General features: G+C 39.0%; 1 protein-coding gene across 1 annotated transcript; it reads left to right on the forward strand.

The window, feature by feature from the left end:
* Positions 1-20,531: 20,531 nt before the first annotated feature.
* cmklr1 (chemokine-like receptor 1) lies at positions 20,532-22,943 on the forward strand. Its single transcript, XM_023282365.3, has 2 exons — positions 20,532-20,685; positions 20,831-22,943. The coding sequence occupies exon 2, from the start codon at positions 20,858-20,860 to the stop codon at positions 21,908-21,910; it is 1,053 nt and encodes a 350-aa protein (XP_023138133.1). The 5' UTR covers positions 20,532-20,685; positions 20,831-20,857; the 3' UTR covers positions 21,911-22,943.
* The last annotated feature ends 1,151 nt before the right edge of the window (positions 22,944-24,094 follow it).

Here is a 24,094-nt window from a genome sequence, read left to right on the forward strand (position 1 = left end):
TTCTACACATATAGATTCCTCTTTCTAAGTTTGATCAAATCATGATAACTCTGTGTCCTGTTGTACGATGTTTTCCCAACAGAAACGCTACCCTCATGAATGGAGCATCAACAAGTGACGTCTACAACAGAAATGTCTGGAAGCCAGTGGCCTCCACTTTGAGCACCTCTTGTAATTGTAGAGGCCAAAGATAACTTTTATTAATCTCATGATGTCTGAATAAATTTGGTATTGAAATATTTATTCAAGTTTTTCTTTTCCTGATGTGTGTAAACAGTATTTTGGCTGACTCTGTATAATGGGTTTCTGACAGGTCACCAGGCAACATCTTTTTATAATAATGACAAACATACCTGCATTCTACAGGAGTGATTTTCCTCATGTGCAGGTAAAGATGTGTGAGGAGCTTAGAGATGACAGGAGCAGGAGTCATCCTCACTAATTCAACTTCCACCTAGAAACAGAAAGACCACAAACAAACACACTGATATACTCTCAAATGTTCAAACTCATGGCCTCAAAATATCTGTTTAGGAAGTGTTGTGTTTCTAAATTCTGCTGAAAGCATTGACAGACATTCTCTTACAAGGTTGTGTAAAAAGCAGCCTGTCCTCTGAGCTACTGAGAAATCTTCCTGAACAAAGTTTCTACGTGTAAATCGGCTCAACAAAAACTAAAGCATCAGCAGTCAGAGATAACAGGTATCGCAAATTATAAACAACTTTCTTTATTAACTCAAACTTTCTGCTTCAGCCTCACATAAAAAGGGGAGTTTATCTCGTCAGGTGACTGAAAATGAACGGCTTGTGCAGTTCTAGATCCAAAAGTAGGATGTTTCAACTCATGTTTTACTACAAATACATGCAATAATAAATAAATACAATGGCTGGATGTTAGTTTATTCACTATTAATGTCATTTTATATACTGGATTGAACTTGAGCAGTGGAAGAGAGAAGGAATTTAATGAAATTATGGAGATTCAGAGAGGTAATGTTGCGCAATGTTAAGTTAAGCGGTTTAATTCAAACCAGCTGAATGTTAAACTTCAGTGCAGCTGAACGGGCTTCAGTTAACCTTAAAGTAAAATAACTTTTTTAAAAGCTAAAATACACAGCAGAGAAATACAGGTTGAGAAGTTCAGCCTAATAATGACGGACAACTGTGGCAGCAACTAACACAGGTGTTCAGCGGTAAGTTAGCCACCTGTGTTAATTAGCCTGCTAGCTAACTTAGCCGCTTAGCTAGCTAACGCGTCCGGACCAACTGCTCAAACACGACAAAACACAACTCTTCACAAGTCGCTGACTTAACGTACAACAAAACAACGCTACTGGTTAGAAGTATTTATCTTCTTACCGTGTTTTACTCCAAAAACAAGGTCAACAGCAGCCAGAGATGCTACCAGACGTGCAGACCATAGATATATAGAAGACTGGATACGCTAGCGCGCTGTCTTCTATCTTTGGTCTGACCAATCGCTGCTCTCTGGCTCCGCCCTCTGAGAATCTTGTTGTCGTTTGGCTCCACACTTGCTGATGACCACATCCGGTCTCAGAAAATATAAAAAACTGCCCCTTTTCGTTTCTGTCTCTACTGATTTTATTTTTTTGTTATTTTAAATATAAAATGAAAATTAAAGCATTTTTAAAAATTTCGTATATCCCTTTTTGATCATGAAAAGGAAAAACGCTTTGTATTTCAATTTTAATTTTTGTATTTTAAAATGAAAATCAAATAACCACTCGTTTTTTGTTTTTCAATACCCGTTTCAGAACGGAAAATCCAATTGCCAGATAAATACACGGACCCAACTAAGCAGTACTGAGATATGATTTTTTAAATTTTTTTGCACAGTGATAATCATACCTTTTGGAACTTACACTAGCAATAACTGCCGATATAATTTTGTACTGTAATGTGCTTGCTGTACTTTCTGCTGTCAGGGCCCTTCAGGACTGCTGTGCTCAGTTCCAAGTTATGATCAATAGGTATAAATTAGTTCTTAGTGTAGATAGGCCCAAATACATGATCTTCCCCAGAGTCAAAAATATTTCTTATTGCATCTCTTCTATTAATGGCACAAATATCAAAATAGCTGACTTTTAAATCATGTGTCCAAACTAGACTCCTAACTGTAGGACTAACCCTAGAGGAATAAATCATATCTTCTTACTCACTACACAAAATCGCTTATGGAGGAAACGTTTCTGCCACTCTTAGTCAATGGTAAGATTTTTTGTGTAAATATGTCAGCATTTGTCACTCTGCATTAAGATTTATTACTGCTAATTGCCACAGTGCTCAACAATGTGAGCTGTATGCTTAGGCAGAGCTGTTGTGGTGGCATGACAGGGACTTAGACAACACTGGGCAGCTGGTTTAATGTTGTGTTTGATCAGGCTTCGCGTCTCCACAATGCACTTATATGAGTTGCCTTGAATTAGATCTGGCCTCCAAATTAGCTGTGATGACATTAATCATGCTTTAAAGTGTTTAAGTGGGAAATGTTCCTGTTTCAGAAGGTGAATTTGGAAACAACTTTCTAGTGTGAAACTCTGAATATCGTTCTGTACAGTGAAGTTCAAACATCAAGAGAAGTAACATTTTTGAGTTTAGTGGTACTTAAACTATTTAAATCTAGCTTTTATGTATGTATTGTGTTTACCTCTGTATAGTTATGAAGTTCAGTTTTTAGTTTTTAAATTTTCTATGTGTACTTTTCAGAGGGTTTCCTTACTATCTCACACATCTGCAATGCTTATTGTTAATGAGGTTGTGGATGCTGACTCAGATACTTTGGGGGACAGGACTTGAACTGGAAATTGTCTGTCTTACCATCTTACCTGAACCGATTTCTTTGATGACAAATTGTGAAGCTGTGGACATTTATGTGCCTGACTGCAGCTCTAACTGACACACCAGCAGCCAGCATGGCAACAAGCAGTTCTCGTCTTTCGCTTGTCATTGTGTTATTTGCCTAAATCTGCATTTTAAGATGGCCATTTACAGTCTCTGGTCAAAGGAGTGTCTGTGTTCTGGTCACACTGTCTGATCATTGTTCTTCAAAGCCACACCGGATAAATTCAGTGATCTAGAAATGGTTACCAGTTGAACAACTCAAAAATTATTTGTGCACCATTTAATAAATGTAAATCTTTTTCTATCCAGAACAATAGAAATTTGATTTTATTTACTTTTTATGTCAGAAAAGAAGACCATTTGTATAGTTAATGTTGTTTATTATTGTTTATATTTTTACAATCCATCCAGAGCTGATATTTTCGGTCTTGTCTTTACTTTAACCCCACAGTTTTTGTAGGTTTAGTCACAAACCACTTTGATGCTGCTTGCAGAAGTAAACCACTTTTCAGTCGCACCACCTGTAACCACAAAGTGGGATTCTTTATAGGAAACAAATAAATTTGATTTTCCTATTACAGAGTTCTTGTCATACATTATTAAAGTAAAGGAGAAAGATCCATCTGCTTTGCTCTGAGTCATTCTTCTGACATTTTAATGCACGTACACTAACAAACAGAGGAGGGCAGCATTGCTCTGTTAGGCAAACATCCCAGTAATCGTCAAACACACTGTATCCTCTGAAGACTGCAGCAGCACTCTTGGCCTCAAAATCAGTATGATGAAGATTTACACTGACACCATTCAGCTTTTGAACACAACAAAACAGAAATCAATTTTCTATGTAGCAGGCAATAATATTTTGTAATCTTTATCTTCTGTTTATATCTTTTTCACGTCACCAGTATTCTGTAGGCTTTATCTATTTTATTAAAAGCTTTATACTTCAGTGTCCATCATTTCTTTACAGTGGAATTGGCTTTATACAACTAACCACCAGCTGTGGACAGCCCGAGGTGATGAGGATTGATTCCTGGCTGCACTCCAAAGCCAACAGTAGACATATCTTTCAGCAGATGGACATGGCGGGCTACGAGCTCCAAATAGCTGATATTCACATGCAGCCTGTAACTCTGCAGCGACACACTGTCACCACAGATTCTGCAGGGAAAGTTATGAATGAAAGACCACGTAGGTGATTTTGTGTGGCATTAGAGATTCAGCAGGACTGTGTGAAATGTGAGATTTTGAATTTGTCCAGTACCTCTACTCATAGTGAGCTCTGGAACTGCACACTAACGTTATTTACCATCGCAGAGTGTTTACTATTCTGACCCACAGCAATTTCACCTTGGAGAATAATGGAGTTGGCTGTATGAGGGTGCTTGAACTGCAAATGTCTTTACTTCTGTTATTCATGCACACATCTTAAAGCAAAGACAAGGTGTAGTGGCCAAGAGTATATTTACATTGATTTCTATTTCATCTGAAAAGAAGGGAGGACATAAGGAATTTAGGGAAATATTAAATCTGCATGCTGGCAATGATTAACTGCGATGGATGAAAAGACAGCTGCTGCCTGTGGGATACAGGCTCTACATTCTGTGTATCAAGGCCTCAAATCACACTCAGTGCTGTGGGATTTTGTCACCACACCACGATGTTTTATTACCGGTGTTCGCTTTGGAGGCAGTTTTTATTCTATAATGCATGAAACCAGCCTTAGAACTCAGCACCTGAACATTAACAACAAGAATTTGCACAGCCCTGCAAGTACTTTCCCCTACTATAAACTAGTGTGTCACATCCAGAATCATAACAACTGAAGCACAGCATTGGCTGCAGTCATTATCACAATCAGAGCTCGTCCCAATCAGCCTTGGCAGCAGTCAGTGAGGGAGTTGAGTGAACTAGTTCCTGTGGCAATCTATCTAGCTGCAGTGAATGCTGCTGAGCCGCCACATGCAGCTGAGAGAGCACTCACTGTCACTGTAGCTGCCTGCTACATAATACATAGCACTGAATTCATCTCACAGCTCCGTCTTTTCCTTCTATATCAGAGGGAGTGCAAGACTTATGAGATAATATATAAAATTAGCTCCTATTTCCTGTATGTCTGCAGTCTCTGGTAATTCTCATGGATCTCTGAAAGGTTCCTTGCTGTTTTTTTTTCTTGATTTTGTTTGGATGTCCAGTCTGCTGCTGGATGTTCTATATCCGCCTGTACAGCTTCTGTCATCAGTCGCAAGTCCTTAGTTTTTGAATTTTGATTTTGAAGATTGAGTTTTTATGCTGTTCGGATGAATAAACTTGTTCTCTGTGTGAAAAACTACTGACTGCTGTTTGCCTACTGAAGATATACAGGTTACACCTATGTCTCTTTAAATTCACATCATATATGTCGTGAAGAATTTAAAGGGATTTAATTTGTGGACGCCCAAGATAAGTGTCATCACATCAGTATCCAATCAAACATGGAGGTTACAATCTGCCCTTCTGATTTTTACTTATGGTTTCAGCTAACTGCCAGAAAAGTGTTTTTGTGAAGCATTATGATGTCATGGCAAAGTTGACCTTTGACCTTTTTAAACTGTCATCATTTTAACATTTTATTCCATTATTCATGTAATTTTTTTTCAGAATTAGTCAATGAATTAGTCAGTTTTGGCCAAAATTGTGTTTTTTTGAGGTCTTTTGAGTCCAAAATGGACTTGTGGTCGTTCTGTTAAGGCATTTAGGAGGCGTCTTGTTCACAGCAATGGGACGGACACATGTACAGACGGAAGGCTGTCGCCAGCACAAAGCTTAAAAACAATGCTTGACCTTTTTCTCTGAGTTCACTTTATCTCAGAATCAGAATCAGGAAAATCTTTATTTATCCCCGGAGGCCAATTATGAAGGTTGCAACGTAAACAGACAAAGAGGTGGTACTCGTATTACAATCTGGATGTTATAAATGTTTCCCAGAGGAAGTCACTGAAAGGCATGAAAGAGGATATTTTTGGGGTCATCTTCCTGCAGATCTACTGCTTGCATAGTAACCTGTCTTTTCCATGTTTGTGGTCACTAGTTCCAAGTTAATGTGTCGTTCACACAGGGCCTCTAGCAGGTGTAGTTCAGAGCAACAACATATCTGCTAATACTATTTCATTTCCACCACCAACAACCTGTGACACTCACTGTGTGTGGAGGTATCACACCGGTTACGACTTGAAGATATTTTTCTATCAGATTTGGGTTGGGGCAACACCTAATTGTTTCTGCATGAACATGTTTGCCTTACATTGTTAATACATAAAGACTCCACTTATTTACCGTCAGTTCATCCATCGTGTAATGCTGCCAAACCTCCGAAAAACAGCTGTGTATTGTTTTGTAACTCTGGAAGAGCTTTGTCAAGTCTGAGAAAATAATCCCAGTGATGTCATCCACAGCTTGGACTTGGAGGCTGAAAATTTCTGACAGAAAATCTGAGTTACAACTTGGCAAAGGCAAATTTACCAGACGGATGGTCTAATGAAAAGGGGGCATCTATTGTATTATGGTATATATAGGATCCAGTGGTTTAGTTCGTACTAGGTCTAAAGAACCTCCTCTGTTTTAATTTTGTTTATAACCTATGAATCATCCGTTTTAAGAGAGTTGAGAATTCTAATTTTGTTAATAAGTTGTTTACTGACTGAAGTATCTTCAGATCAGACTGCAGCTCATAGATCTTGTTGGCATTTTATCTTGAATAAGTTAACTGAAAATCAAAAAAACAAACTCTTTTAATAGTATGTAATTCTAAAATTAATGTAGCGTGAGACATCAGTTTTGCTCTATTCTTGAATTCTCTTATCTGGCTGCAGATCTGTGGCTTGCAACACAGAAAAGCATCAAAGCAGCGACACCTTGGCCACTTTTCCATTGGAGGCTTTTGCTACAGTTGAGTTTAGACTCTGCTGCAGTTCAAAAGCAAGAACAAATATGGCAGATTGAGCAACTGATGAAAGAGAAATGATGGCATGAGATGAACGGCCCTCAGGTCATACTGCGGACTCATTCTATGCCCATCTGGCATATGTTCACATGAGCTAAAACCCCCTCGGCTGTGGAAACAGATAAAACCACACAAGTCTGCAGTTAAAGTCATTGATGGGTGCTAATTCTGTTATTAAATGCCGCGTGTCATTCTAGGGATTATAATCGGAATGGAACACTTTAAAGAAAAGTTGGGCGTCTGTTATCTTAAATGCATTCCTGCAGTACGCTTTTATCTCCTATGTCAGAGTTGTTCAATGACTGTGATGCATGGAACATGAATTACAAGCTTTTCCATTAATCTCTGTAAGGGGAAAAAATTGTTGTTTCTTAAATATTTTCCATATTTTGTGAAGGAATACATCAGGATGCTTTTCGCACCAGCTGACATGTTAAATTGAAGCACACTCCAGAGATGACCTGTCACACACTATTAAAATAACACCCTGTCTTTTCACTGCTTGCTGGAACTGTGCTTCAAGAGGGAAAAAATCCATCTGCCCACCTGAAAAAAAGGGACCTGTCAGGTCAGGAATTAAATCCCTCTGGCACAGACACTTTACCTCCTCCCCAACCAGCTCGCACTTCTCCATCCAGTCTCTGTGGAGCCGTCAGTCTGCTCGCCATTCTGCCTGAGACGAGGCTTTGTTCTGGGTGACAGAGCTGGGTGTCGGAGATAGAGAATCTCGTTAGACAGTCACAGGAAGAGCGATGGTGGCTCCCTTTACACTCTCTCAGTGTGGACGGTTCAGCAGGCAGAGATGAGGGGACTCAAAATGGAAGACAGAGTGAAGGAGAGCTACACTCAGAGCTACAACTGCCCTCAACTGTCAGCATCCAAAGTATCGAACTCACCGGAAGGTCTGCTGTGAAATGCAAGATCTGCACTCCTATTGGCAGAACGACCAGTGGTACTACAAGATGATCTGAGAGGTCAGAATGTCTTTCTGTCTTCCGGTGACAAGAGCAGAGGACAGAGGATTGTCTTTGGTTGCCCTCAGCCTGTACATGAGCTCTGCCATGAGGTCAATAACATCAGTTTACAGGCCGCAGACTTTACTGTTTCAAACTGGTTACTCTCAGAGCTCTGTGTCAAAGATGCTAATAGATAAAGCTCAGTGTCCAAGACTCCTTTGTTGGCTCAACACTGTAAAATGATATATAAAAAGCACATTGGGACATCAAAAATACAGAAAAATGAAGTATGCCATTAATATACAATAATTTTCCAGTACACGTGTTTTTATAAGGTTTTGGAATATGATTTGAGCCACTATAAATGCTGAATATGTACAAGGCTTGAAGTCCCCTTCACTTTGAAAACTAAATCAATGGACTATAAAATGAAACATTTCGTTCTGTTCATGAAAAACTTGTCTGATCATTGCCACATGAGGTTTTTCTGACATCTAAGCCACATGGAGAATACTCTAGTGTTCCCAGCATGCATAACTGCATATCCAAAGTACACCATTTGCTGTAAAGTTGTCTAATTAAGCTGCTTGTTCTCTTGTCAATGCTTTCCTTTGCACCTGTTGCATAACATTGTAAAGACCTGCTGCTATCACTATTGTCACAAAATCTGTCTGACTTTTTGGCTTCGTTGAGGAATTTGCTTGAACCGGCAAAAAGAACTTACAAGGCTCCAATACAGGAACCAGGCGAATCGTGGATAATTCATTTTGCTGAATGACTGTACTGCAAATACACCAGTGAGGAGTGTGGATGCTTTTTGCTCAGGACTTCTTGCCTAAAGCCTGTAGAGACGCACGATTTATTCAGCTCATGTTCCTCTCTGTCTGCCTTCCTTCTCATTTTCATGAAGCCGTTTCTCAAAGAAGCAGCCTTTGTGAAAGATTTATCATGTTTGCCTGTTTGTCAGTAGCCTCTACCCTCACATTACAGTCGCTCTTCCTCAGGCCTGCTCTCATGTTCCAGCATGTCAGCTCCTGCAGGCTGGTCACCGGCCTGAGAGCCTCAGCAGGGCCAACAGGTGAGTAAATGATCTGCTGAAAAGACAGGAGACAGAAATAATTGGGTTTCAACTAAGGGGCAGCCATAACCAAGGACCTCCCTCAGGCGCTTCGTCATGTCTCACTTATTATCGTACTTCCACACTAGCCTGTGCTGCTCGGAGGAGTGGGTGTGCAAGCCGCCAGCTCTGTCAAATGCATGCAGCGATGACTCAGGAAGCGTGAGCAGCTCATTATTTTCTTCACCCACCAAAAGATGACTGGCTGGTGACTTTATTTAGTTTCTTTGGTAACGTGCAGAGTTGTACAAAAATAAAATTAGAGCACCTCATAACATGATTAAATACAACACAATACCACCGGATGACAATGTTTCCTCCCCTGAAAGTGCTTTCCTTTTGCCATTTTTCTAACTTGATTATATGATTTTGCAAATGGAGGCTGAGGATTTTCTGTCCTGCAAAACTGATCACACTGTCTGAGTGGAACTGCTCTCACAGCTACAGTTCTTTATTGTTTTTTTCATGGGTCTGTCTTCAATCAACCATTAGATGCATATTTACAGTCTATGGATCAGTCACTAGTATATAGTACTATATATATAACAGGAATGTTTCAATAAAAAAATTTAAAAAATCCACATGTCGACATGGATTACAGGCATTTGTGCATTTTTCTATACATTTTGTTTGGCTCTATAGGAACAGCACTGTCTGTTGGTAAAGACTGATATATTTGGCTAGAGAAACTGCTGTAATATTTGGTAATAATTTTATGATTCCCAGAAGATTACCTGAAGTACCACCTTAGGTCAAAGGTTGAATTCTAAAATGGTTTATGTCTAGAACTGTTGGAAAACAATCGCAATGCTAATCAACTGCAGCTCTACCTAGTTGTTACTGCTAATTAGCTAATGCTAGCACTGTAATAGCTTCAAACAAAGATTGTGAAAATGGTAAATGTTAAACCTGCTACTCATCACAATGATTCTCAGCCACCCATGTCATGATGATCCTAAGAGCTTCAGTAAAAACTAACTGGATTTCTCTTTTAAGTTCTTGAGGACATTTAACCTCTTACAAGTGGCCTCTTCAGTTACTGAATGATGGGGAGTCTCAGATATATAATGTCACCACTAACTCACATGGCTAATGGCCTCTTAATGACTCAAGACCCACATGGCTCGAGGTGTGAATGATTGTGAAACTGCCAGGTCAAAATGTTAATGGTGGTGAGACTGTCTGGGTAGAGGTCCAAGGACTGCTTTATGAGTACCTGATAACTGGTATCATAGACCCCCTCCTCTCTTTGTAAATGGCTATTCCAGTTTAAGAGTAACACAGAAGATCCATCTCATCCAGACAAGACTTATCTAAATGATAAAGGGCATTCCCGTTGAGGACAGAAAAGTCTGGTTGGCTTCCACTAAAGCTCGCAGGATCAGCATGTTAGCATTGCTGTTTGCATGCTGACATTAGCATCCTTCCTGTCTCTGTACAGCCTGTTCAAGCTCAGGTTTTTTTTTCTCTTTGCATACGCTTTAACATATGAAAGAAACGAAGATAAGAATATCGCATAAAAAATCTCTCACATCCTTCTCATGACAGAGTGGTGGGTGTATGTTGCTGGCAGGTGGTTTATCTGCAGGAGAAACCTCCAGCAACATCTGATAAATCACTGTGGGCCCATATGGTAATCATACAGAGATCCCATCTGGAGGCTGATTTCACCATATTAAACAAAAGCAAACAGCCAGCGGCATTTTCCTTTCCATCCTGTCCCTCCAGCTTCACATTTGCAAGTCCTGCATGCCAGAATATTGGTGCCAGAGCTTCATTATCTGTACGCTTCATTGGACTCACAGACTTGAACCCAGCTGTGAGCTGAAGTTTATCTAATTCCTGTTAGAACTTTTTCTGGATGATTATTTTAAATCAAAGTTACACAGATTAACATGATATCGCAGATTATTATCCGACTTATATATATTTTGTTGAAAAACACAATCTAATGTTGGGACTCTGTGATTACAGGCGGAAATCCCATGATCATGAGCCATGGGTCACTGAGGATTAAAGTTGCTAATTGACTTTTTCATTGCCATAGGATCTGTGTGATCACTGACAGGATTTAAGAGGTTAAAAACAGCTTTGGATTAGTATAGCTGCATGATTTATGACATTTTTGCTCATTCCTCTGATTGTAATTTTTGTCCTGCAGGCTAGTTTCCCAACAAATGTTTCCATGTAGCGTGTCCAATAAAAGAGAAAAAAATGGCATTATAGTATAAGCACATTTACAGAAGCTCTTTAAACAGTGCCTGCTTTTGATATATTACTGTTACCAAGTAACCTGTATTGGAAAAAAATTACAGTACACAAATTCTTTTTATCACAGATCACAGGGGGTGTTAATACAATTAAAAAAGGCATTTTCATATTTGCAGGCAAAAGGAAAGGACCTGCAGCCTCGTAATTTATTCACTGTTTTTCTGATAAAGCAACAGCGACAAACACCAGCGAACATCTACATATATATATATATATATATATATCTATAAATGTTCCATTATCACTGAATACAACACCAGATTAGTGAACAGATGTAACATCAATGCAGGAAAGGCTTTGCATCTGGATAAAGGTTATTTTATCTGAATAGCATTGTTCCAGTTTTGTGCCATCTCTTGCTTAAACATCTTCATTTTGCACTTTACTTTCCCTAAAGCTGTATTGGTCTTTGAGCCCACTTTGCTCATGATTTACCAACTCTGCTCCAAAGGTGCATTGTCCTTTAAAAGCATAAGTCAAAGGCCACAGGTCAGTGAAAAAGTTACACATTGGTCTTTTCCGGTGTTTCAAACAACGAGAAATGTAATATTGTGAGATAATAGTATGTGTGCCATACTGACATACTTCTGTCTCTGGTCTGAATGAGAGACAGATGCATCTCTGAACTCTCCTCCTCCCTCTGTGGTCTGAATGGGTAAATTCCTGTTAAAGTAAAGACAGCATTGAGCAGTGTTTGTCCATCTGTGCATATTACAGCTGGCACACACTCAACTCTAATCCTCCTGAGAGCAACGTCTATCCTACCTTTACAAATCACAGACAAAAGACGAACAATCACGAGCGAAGCCTCTTTTCTCAACTCAATTTTCTCAAAGTGCACTATATCATTTTTTCATTGATGACTATTGTAGAGGCACAGTGTAAAACTGAACTCAATAAAGTATCACAAGATTCACCTGGATTTACCACATTATTTTAAATAGCAAAAGGGACAAAGGTACAGCATTTTCAGGCGCGTAGGACACTAAAAAATGCTTAACTGGCAATTTGAGGACTTTTCTTTTTCATTTTCACGCATTACTACATTGTCCTCAGTGCTATTATATTGTATTGCATTTAAAAAAATATAAACAAGATGAAGTTGAAGAAGAAGCCAAAGAAGATAAGAATAAATAAACTTAAAAAAAAGAAAACAGAAAACCTTATTTATTTCTACGGCACAGCTCATGTGCACAATGCAACAAAAAGTACTGCACAAAACAACAATTAATAGTCAACACTTATACTATAAAAAATACACATGCAATCATTTGAAAAATATATATATTTTTCAAATCGATTTTATTTTCTTATTTGTATAAATGATTTGTGACTTTAACGCTCTTTTTATTACTTCACTTTTAATTAGTGTCTTTTTGCTATTTTGTATTTTAACATCTCTTGACTGTGGTGTTTCCTCATGGTGGTTCGTTATGATAGCATTGTCTCAGTCCCTGTTTTATTGAATCCTTTATTTATAATAATATTTATGGAGAGATGGGGGGTATTCGTTTTGTATTTGTACATAGTTCTGTCTGTAGGAAAAGTGCTATAAAGTCTTATTGATGGATTAAATTATTGATATTAGTTCATGCTTGAAGGACAAGCCGAAGGAAGAAGAAACTAAAAGTGAATTGCGGTCACATACAGGTAACTGATGCATTGATTTTTAAGTATACCATTACTTTAACAAGCATTAAAGTTCACCACCATGCTAAGACTGTGAATCACACTGTAAATGCTAATGTGAGTATGCAAGCACATCTAAGGCCATTTCATACTAGGACAGTCCTAGTGGATATTTCTGAAAGGCTGACTGTTTCTTTGCACTTCCTACAAGATGTAAAAAGCAGTTACAGATTAGATTCAATGTGAGTCAAACTGAATATTCCTAACACGCTGAGTACAGTGGGCAGACATAGCAAAGGATTTCTGGAGAAATTAGGACTTTCTTCTGTCTTTGGGCTCCAGTGGTGACAATCATGTAGAAAACAAAGCTTCACCAAAGTCCAGCAGCGACGACTTCAGTCACAACTATTGTAAAAGTGTAGATGGTGGAGAACCTGCTCGTACAGCCTCTCCTCTAAACAAGTGTATCTTTTAAACACTATATTTGTTTTCCTGGCTTGTTTTCCTGGTGTATGTGCAGTTGGCGTGCTTGCAGTGCATACTGTGGCAATTTTGGGTTGTAAATGGAAATCCGCACAGGGGCCCTCGCAGATCCTTGTGTTGAAATTCATGTTATACATACCCTTGCAGGCACAGTCACAGAAAGCATGAACTGGCCCATGTTTACCATGTTCACCCTATTAGGTTAACAAGACAACATTTACAAGACCTAGTTTGAGGTTAACACAAATTCCAGCTGAGGAAAATATAAATGTTGCAGGTCATAAACCACAGCATTTAAAATTTTGACCATATGGGGGCGCTAGATTGTAGGTCAAGGGTTCAGCTTCAGTAGATCGTCAGTATATTTTCTAAATTTTCTGTCCATTCAGACATTTCAGTAACAAATGCAGTTGTCAGCCAGCTGCTGGTGCAAAAGAAGAAGTTTTCAGCCAAGTCAGTTCTCAGGGATCCATTACTGTCATCACAAAGTTACACAACAATCCATCCAGTAGTTGCTGACATATGTCAAGCTGGACTAAAAGGACGACTCAACAGACAGACATCATCCCTCCAGCTACAACACCAGTGTGGCCTAAAGTAACTCTACTGTCGACAACTTTATCTCCATGATAAGCAACAAGGCGCAAAAGTCGCTAAAACTTTAGATGAGTGGTCTGCCTGACTTTTTCATAAAACATTAAACTACTGTCCTGTTTTAAAAACTACTGTCAATCATGTCACACAGGGAAGAAATCAATGCTGGCAGTAGTGAAGTCTTAATGAGGTGACTGACTGAACTGCTTAACTTGCAGCTGTGATCATGACAGGTGCTAATTAGCCACATGGGAAATCAGTAGCAATCACAATAACAAATAAAATGAAAGCAGTTTTTCAAATTATCTGTGATTCATTTAGCAGCGATAAGAAATCTAAATCACCCAAAATATTTTAAAAAAAATCTTTTTCTTCCACACTTACGGACAATGTACATACTTGTGAGGACATCAAGATATAAGCTTTTTATTGTAAGAGGAAGTTTCAGCAAAGTGTAGAGATGACTAACATGTTTAACATGCAATATTTTACTGAGAATTGAAGCTCTAGTGTGACTAATATCTATTTTTGCACATGAGCTGCTGTGTGTGATCAGTTTGAATTGTTTTAGCAGAAAACACAAATCATGTACTTGCGGACACTAAGTATGCACAGTATACAGTACAAGTCAGAGCCAAGGGAAAAGCACAAATATGTATCATACAAAATCAAAATCAAAACCACAAAGCAGACTTTAAATAAGAATTTGCTTTATATTGTACCTTTTTTCATGCCATTTTATTCATCACCATGGCAGCATGACAGTATCCACACTGATGTCGCTACAAACATCACAGATGCTGCTAAATCACTGTGGTTCTAATAATAACTGTCAGAACTGAGACATGCTGTATGACGTTACAACATCCCTTCCTGAGGTTAATGCCATGCTTTGTTCCACAGATCATTACCATCTATTTCTGATACTGTGATTGAAAAACTTGTTCCACTCCAGTCTGCATTGTGGCAGTGCATCTTGGGTAAGCAGATTTATGTGGACTGATACACTGTAATCTATATAATGGGCTTCAAGCAGAAGACTCTAATGTAGCAATAATGCTCAAGTTACTGCAAAATACAATTCAAAAGGCACAACGGCAGACATGAGAGGAGCCTGACAGCTCTGCAGTCGATCCTCCGACAAACTGCAGGAAAAGATGCAGAAAGTGGTCTTGATTGCAGGAATAAATATAAGGGTTCAGGAACTTGGTGCCGCGTTTGAAAGCTTGAAAGTGGCTGATTGGTAAGAAATGTACAAGTGGAGAGTTTCATAAATGACGCTCTACGCTGCTCTTCCTCTAGATGCTGTCACGGCAAAGCTTGAGGGCAAGTAATTTAAAGCATAAAATCAGCCCATAGATGAGAAATGCAGTCTGTGCAGTGTATACAGTTTACTTTGTCCACTGGTGGAGCACAGTAACTGGATTAGTATAAGTATTATTTAAAACCATGACGACTGAGACACCATGGAAACAGCTATGATGTCAAAGGTTGAAATACTTTCTTTCATTTCCTCAAAATGTTTCAAGGCAAAGTTCATTAGTTGGCTCTTGAATCAGTAGGAGAGATATTCTGTCAGAGGAATATACAGCAGCAGGCAGAGTCACATAAAACCAGATTATTATTGTATAAACTATTCAGCAACCTTTTAGAGAAAGCTCGAAGTGAATTACATGGTTCTATAATAAAATATATCACAGTTATAAGTCTAGAGAGAAGAGCTGTTGCTTTTTCAAATTGGTCGTTACATTTTGTGCAAGAAGTTTCCAGTTGTGGCCTACAGCTGGAAATACACATTACCAGTTTGTAGCCATGTTGTCCATGAATGGATTTTCTGTCAAAATATCAGCGAGTTCGGCAGTGATTGCTCAGTGAAAGCTTCTCTTTAAAACATCAGCTGAGAGCCTGAAAGCCTCCACTCAACATGTGCAAACTACAGTTTGGAGAAAATCTATTTTTGAAACATGAAGCATGTATTTCACATTATAAATGTGTATTTTAACTGTTTTATTTTAATGTGACTCAATAAATTCCTACACTGCAAGAACTGCAAAGAAGAACAAAATAGAAAATGTAAAATCCTGTAATCTTTATGAAAAGACAGGAAAGTCTTGAAATGCTTTAAAAGATAGAAACATGGGGTGAAGGAGAGAAACTGAAGAGTGTTTTGTTTTATTTGGGATTTAAAACCAGTTGATTTTGCACAAAAAGTGACATGACAAGCGCAGGTCAAAACATTGCACATAATTAAAACTGTTCTGATAATTTTTTACTGCAAATGCGCTGAAATCAATGCAAATGCACTAAAGAGTTCTTCTTTTTAAAAGATATTTTCTTTGTTCTTGTTTGGCTGTATTGATCGGACAGCAGTGAGAGAGAGACAGGAAAGTGGGAAGAAGAATGAGGGAAGAATAGCCTGCAAATAAGCGACGGTGATGATAGTAAGTTTGTATTTCCTCAAGATACATACTGGTAAGCACATTCACAGACGCTATGAAAACACTTAAGGTGGAATTAATTTAAAAAATCATATAGATTTGTATTCTGCATCCTAATGTTTGCGTGTAGGTTATTTAAAATCAGAAAAATGATCCAGTATGTCGTAACCCAGCAACACTGAACATTAGCAACACTGTACATATTGCAGTAAGTGCCCTGCTTTTACCCACTTTATGCTGAAACTGCAGGAATACTGCAAAAAATAAAAAAATAATATAATAAAGCACAAGTTTACTTTCTCAAGGATGCTCCATCAGGATAATGAAGGTTCTCGCTGTGAAATCATCATCAAGGACAGACTCTTTATTTGTACTGCGTCACCTTTTGAACCTGTTATGCGCTCAGATTAGATGCCAGGGACAAAACGCTCCCTCTCTATGTATGTTGTAATGCAGAATGGATCGAGGATAAATGTGAATTTAATGCCTGTATGGATCGATCTGAACTCTACTCAACCTTTACAATTACATTTATTAAAGCAACAACACATGTACGGCTAAATTCAGATATTTTCTACAAAACTCCTTAAATCACTTAAATGCTTAAAACCACCTGGATCTAAATTACCTCTTTACTGCTTAAATGTTTTTTTCCTGCCTTCTGAGATGAACCTTGAAGTATCTTCATTTCTTCAAAAGGCTTGCAGTGCATTTCCTAGCGAAAGACTACACCTGATCATTGTGTGTGTGTGTGTGTGTGTTTGATTATTTATAACCTCTGCCTTCATTAGGAAATCTAATCTGCAGGGCACCAGCAGGTCTGTGAAAGTGATTTTGCTGAAAAGCATCTAAGTAGGTCAAGTAAGCATGCCGTACGCAATTTAATATTTCCTAATTTACCAAAGAGCTGCAGTATGAGGCTCAGGATTTACATGCATAAGTTAGTTTCTCAAACATGCTGTGAAATTGCTTGTTCATGATAATAATCAAGAGAAAATTAAGAAACTTAAAAGACAGATAATCATGTTTTATTTGTCCACGTTTGCGAGTTTTGAAACCAAAGGTGCTTCATTAGCTTCTCGGAGAGTCACTTTCTGAGTTAATGTGTGTCGCTTCAATTCAATTACTGTGAATCTAATTGGAGTCAGTTATATTCATTTTTACAACAGGTTGACACACCTCATAGTAGGGTGAAACTGCAATTACCCTGTGGTAGTGGAAAATTACAGAACCACAATTGGAGAACTAATAAATTATGACAAATCCAAAGACTTGTGTTGTCCCATAGTTCTGCTATGTCTGTCAATGTGATGCTGACAGCAAAAGGAGAACTCTCAATCAGTTTAGTTTTGTAGCTCCCACACATGTTTTTGATTTTTTTTGGACAAACAGAAAACTGTCTGCAGAAAACACAAAAGGCAAACAGTAAGTATGAGATGGTATAAAAATGCACATACAGTTTTCTCTTTTTTTATAGCTACAATGTTCAGGAGAATGGGGGATGTTGGCTGTAAACACTGTGAACAAATTGCATTTCAAATTGATTCACTCTCGCCATAAAGGCCCTGCACACCCACACAGGAGTTTTCAATGATTGCGGCTGATTGGACCTCTGCTCGGGTTAAGCGTAGGCGGCAGTATGCTGAGAATTATGTGAGGTCACCTGACTCCAGCCGCTAATAAGAATAATCAAGTTGTCCCCATCTGTGGCGCAGTAAAGCTCATACGGGAGTCCATTAGAATCAATCAAGCAGACTGCACAGGCCGACACAAGACATGTAATCTAAAGCTAAATTAAATAAAATCATGTGTAGGGGCCAACATGGGCGTGCAGGGCCTTTACATTGTTATGCAATAGCAGCATAAGAGTAGGAGTCTGGGTAGTGAATAACACTGATGGTCTTGTCAAGAGATGATGCATGTTAGGCAGCAAGTGGACAGTCAGATGTTGAAGCTGATGGGTTGAAAGCCACAAAATGGGAAGTGTAGGAACCAGAGCCAGAACAGCAGGGCTTGTTGGTGTTCCCAGTATGCAGTAGTTAGTATTTACCGAAACTGGTTTAAGGAAGCTCAACCAGCGACAGGGTCATGGGTGCCCAAGGCTCATTGATGTACTTGGGGAGCGAAGGTTGGCCCTTGTGTTTACAGACTGGTGAAACCCTTAATGCTGCCTGTGACAGGAAGGTGTCAAAACACTCAGTGCAGTGCAACTTGGTGTGTATGCGGCAGCCAGGTAAATTGTAGTGTCTATCAAGAAGAAAATGTTCAGCAAGTGATGTGTTTTGCCTGTGACGAGGTGACACCAGTGAAAACATTCACGACCTCAACTGCCTAGACCTACAACCAGAGTCTACAAAACAGCTTGAGCAAAAGGCTATGACTGATCTTTAGTGATTCTCTAAGCTTCTCTATGTTGTTTCACCGTAAATAGTACATCTGAGGAGCCACTTGTGAGCCGAAAGGGCCAGCTCTTTTTAGTGGCCGAGTCATAAGGACTGGCTCCCTTAAAAGAGCCGGAATTCCCATGAACTGGGGACGGTTACTGTGACAGCGCAGTTTGAGTATTGTTGTGCGCCATGAAAAGACGGACCTTTCCTCCCCTAACGTCACGTCCCCCCTATCATGCCTATGCACCCTCTCAGGGGTCGCGCCCTACACTTTGAGAAACACTGCTCTAAACTGTGTAACTTCAGCCATCTGTGACTCTTCTTACTGCAGCTGTTACTTGCTGCTGCTTCCTGATATTCAGTAGAAATACAGAATATTGCATCTGCCTCCATTATTATGATTCCATGAAGCAGGACGACCGTAGAGAGCTGATTCAGGCAGTAACGAAAGCAGGCCGATGTTTGTAACAGCTGTTGCATTTTGTGTGTATTATGAGAATCATCTTTATCAAAAGCTGGGATTGTAATATTTAATTAAAATCAATTTGACCAATGCTCTGCGGTTATATGAACTCTTGCTTTTTTTCCTACATCTGGCCAATAAAATACATGTTACGGGATGGGGTGGGGTGGGGTGTGTGTGTGTGTGTGTGTGTGTGGGGGGGGGGGGGGTAGAAAACCTAAGCACAGACATAGAAACTGGCAGACAAGTAAATAAAGGAAAGAGTTTTATTAAACCATATAACTAAACCAATACATAAAATGGAGAACCAAACTGGGGGGACAGAACTAAAACAAACTACTCAAAACCAACACTAAGAACGCAAAAATGGATGTCTACAAAACTAAAATGAATAAACAATACTAAGCTAAAGAGGGGTACTCACAAGATGGGGGAACTGACAACAGAGGGGGAAGACAGGCTGAGGGAATCCAGGGGCAGATGGAGGCGAGGCAGGAAAAACAGGCTGGAGACTGAAGCAGGGCTGGTGAGAATCTGGTTGGAGAACTGAGTCCATGTGGGGAAAATCCAGGAGGTGGTAAAACGGAGTCCAAAGGTGGGGAAGCAAAGTCCATGTGGAAACTGAATCTCAGAGGGCAACACAATCTAAGAAGGGAATGTGAATCTATGATCCAGCGGGGAGTGAATGAATGCACAGGCCTTAAATAGCAGGAGGTGAAGTAGAGAACAGGTGAAATGAGTGAAGTAATTGCTGCAGCTGATGTGCATTACTGCAATCAGCCAGGTGCAGGCAGGTGAGTGAAACAATGGTGACAGACAGATAGAGGGAGCTAAAGAGACAGGTCAAAGCAGCAACAAATCAGGACTCAAGGGAGAAAGGCGGGAAAAAAAAGGAAGAAGGGGAAGAAAGGCAGGGGCTGGAGCAGGATCATAACAATACAGTTGCCAGAGAGAAGGAAAACTTTGGATGTAACATCGAAGCCAGTTCACAAATCTCACACAGAGTGATGTGTAATGTTTCTAGTACTTCTCTTTTTCACAGGCCAGAGATGCAACATAATGCTGCAGTACTAATATTTAAATCCTTTACTTGGAAGCAAAAACAACTCGACAAATGACTGAAAGCTAATATCATAATCATTTCTTGGTTGCTGGGATTATAGTCAGATAGGGATTTTAGTAATGATTTTCAGGAGCATGAGTTGTAACAGAAATCATTAGTCTACTATAAAATATAAAAACAAAATTAGCTAAAAATGTTCTAAAAATCATCCAGAAATACAAAATGACATTTTTACTTTTGTCAATTCCAAAAAAAGAAGTCTGGGAGGTCTTTAAAGTGCAAGACGTCAAAATGCAGTACTGAAACATTTAGGGGGTGGAAGTGTTGCAAAACCACCGTCAGCTGATTTTGTGTCTAAGACTTCTTTGAATTCATTGACTCTGACATTCAGAATGCTTTGGACACGATCAAGTCAACAACAGCAGACAGTCTGTGCTGCAGGTATGGTATTACTTAATGTCATTTAATTCAACATTTCTTCATTTATAGATTTAAATACAATTTGATTTATTTTAATTTGAAAATTATATTAAGTTTAATAAAATTCTGTCCATTTTTCAAAGTTTTCCTCTTTTTTTTACACAAGGTTTCACAGGTCACTCCTGAAAGCAAGATGGACATGGCAGATGATTACTATGATACCTTTGTGGACTACAACTACAGCTATAACTCTGATGGCAATTTCACTCCAGTAGAGGAAGCAGTTTTTCAGCACAAATCAACGTGTTTAAAGGAAACCTTGTGTGTGCTGTTGCTTGTAATCAGCGTGGTCATTTTTCTGCTGGGCTTCTTTGGGAATGCTTTGGTCATCTGGATCTCTGGCTTCAAAATGAAGAAGACGGTCAACACCACCTGGTACCTGAGCCTGGCGATCTCTGACTTTGTCTTCTGCACTTTCCTCCCAATAAGCATCACCAACACGGTGATGGAGGAGTGGATCTTCGGCAGCTTCATGTGCAAGTTCGCCCCCTCGGTTATGTTCCTCAACATGTTCAGCAGCATCTACCTCCTTGTCATCATCAGCGTGGACCGCTGTGTTTCCGTCGTGTTTCCTGTTTGGGCCCAGAACCAGCGCACGGTTCAAAAGGCCTCAGCTGTAGTTGTCCTGGCCTGGCTTCTTGCCATTGGACTGAGCATTCCCTCTGCGATCTTTCGGGATGTTGGCAGCCACCTGGGTAGGACCATTTGCTTCAACAACTACACATTAAACCAACACAGTCACAAGATAGTTGCAATCAGCCGCTTCCTCGCAGGTTTTGTGGTCCCCTTCGTCATCATTCTAATCTGCTACTCCATCATCTTCCTCAAACTTCGAACCAACAGGATGACAAAATCCTCCAAACCCTTCAAAGTGATGAGTGCCCTCATTGCTGCTTTCTTCATCTGCTGGCTGCCCTACCACGTCTTCGTCCTCCTCGAGCTGAACCATCAGAACTACGACCACAGCATTTTAACCACGGGACTCAAAGTAGGCACTTCTATGGCAGCAGCAAATAGTTTCCTCAATCCTGTGCTGTATGTCTTCATGGGCAACGACTTCAAGCAGAAGTTCAAGAGCTCAGTGCTCTCAAAGATGGAGAATGCGATGGCGGACGAAGGCCGCACCACCAGCCGATACCTGTCCAGGTCCAGCTCCATGGACGGCAGAGCTTCTACACACATCTAGAGGTGCAGACATCACTCTAAGACTGTTTCACCAAGTGTGCTTATGGGCAAAACAAAACTATAAATACACAATAAATAATACAGGACATGTAATATGTATTTACTTGTAAAAACACATTCCTTAGTGAAACTTGTATAGATTTGCTGTAAAAATTATCCCCTTTTCTTCTGATGGCAAAGAAAGCTGAAAAAGTTTCAGGCTCACAAACATAATGTAGCTGAAAAAACCTGGAGGGTGGGTGACTTCAGTCTGAGATGTAAAATAAAAGGTTTGTAAAATATGAAGTGTGTTTTCTAATAATAGATGTATAAAATGTATTGTTGTTATATCAAGTGTTGCAAAAAAAATACATTCGTCAGACACCTTCACAAATCAATTTGTATGTATTTGTGATCACAGGACAGTTTGCAGCTTGCTTTAGGAAAAATGAGAGAGTCTTTCAAGGGTCAAGCATAGGTTGCAAATTTGGTGCTTGCTTTCATTTGTGAAAGACATGAAAGAAGGGAGGAAATTATCTAATGTAGAAATTTAGTAGAGAAAGCTTCAGGTCTTTCGCAAGGAGATTATAAATGTGAATATTTCCTAATCTGGGTAGAAGTGATTGTTGTAAAATTTTAATTTGCTTCCTTGACTTTTTAAGTAAACTGATAAGCACAAGACCTCACAAATGGAAATAAACCAAAGAACACTCAGTGAAGAAACAAAGCCTTACTATTTCTTTTAAATGGACATAAAACCCAAAGCAGGATGTTCTGTGGTTTTGTTTGTGTTGCAACTTCTATGTAAATCTCAATTTCCAAAACACAGCATGCGACTCAGTAGAAGCTTCCTGTTGGTTACAGAGTAGTTATAGCTCCTTCACTCCTCTGTATTCTCCGGTCTGTTTAGGACTGTTGTTTATTGAGCCAGGAAAATGAATCCCACAACTACATAAGTCACTGCTATTAACACACTGTTGATAAATAGAAATGTCATTTTGTAATTTCATGTATGAAGGTTGTAAATGTGATTTACAATAAAGGTTTGAATGGTGTTTGCACTTTTGTTGTTTTTTCAAATTGGAGTGATCACAATTAGCTCTTTGGTGTGTTAATCTCTCAATACTGAGACATTATTTGCATTTTGCAGTTAGTTTTTTATATGAATTAGGTCATTACACATTTATCTTTAATTTATCCACAATCAGTATTTAGGAAAATAGTCATTTAACTTTAAGTTAACTTCAAGCTGCAAGACTGATTGTAACAATTAAAATATTTAATCTGTGGTTATTTGTTGTCAAAAAGGGTCACCATAACATCATGGACAGCTTTAATAATTTTATTAATATTTTATTTTTGCATATTATATGTGGAATGATTTCAACCCAATCACTGCACCCACATTTTTATTATTTTATTTAGTTGTTTAGCCCAGTTGGTATGAAGAAATTCTTTACAATGACAAAAAGGAAAGTCTTCTGAGGGTTACAAAAAATATGTATCAACAGTTGAAGAACAGCAACATGCATCAAAATACATTTCAACACACCCACTACTTACATACAATCACAACAGGCATAAGCCTTGACCAGGTTTCCGACGGTTACTTTAAAAGCGTATTCTGACACCATTATCTGTTGAAAATGTAGTCAGTAGCTGAATTCAAGTATTACAATAACAAAATAACTTGTAACTCGACTATTTTCCATTCCTTGTGGATTTTCACAGCAGCAAATATTCAACCAGCAACAAGAGAAAATAAGTATTGTTTGTTTGTGCTCATATGTGTGTGGTAGTATATCATTCTTTAGCCTGTTAAAAAGTGCATTTTAAAACGGTAAATCTCCCCATTTTCAATACTTTTTTCTGTTCCATGCACTCAAATGTGCCTGCATGTGACAAACAAGCAGTTCATGACTGACGTGCAGTCTGACATACAGATATCGGACAGGTAGAGAACAGCCAACAGCATCAAGCAATGCAACAGCAAAAACAAGAGTAGCATGCATAAGCAGTGAAACAAACAGACAAAGCAAAAAAGCAGCCACAAAACAGGAATATGTTTGGACAACAGCTGCGTGTACCAGAGAGAATGTCCATAACAGAGTCTGCTTTTATCCAGCTGACTTGGGGATAAATTTGTATAGTTGTAGCTGCTTTTTTTTTGCAACGTTCGGCTGCAGCAGCTTAGAATGACGACAAA

Source organism: Amphiprion ocellaris, chromosome 6 (genome assembly GCF_022539595.1).
Source record: "Amphiprion ocellaris isolate individual 3 ecotype Okinawa chromosome 6, ASM2253959v1, whole genome shotgun sequence".
Classification (NCBI taxonomy): Eukaryota; Metazoa; Chordata; class Actinopteri; family Pomacentridae; genus Amphiprion; species Amphiprion ocellaris.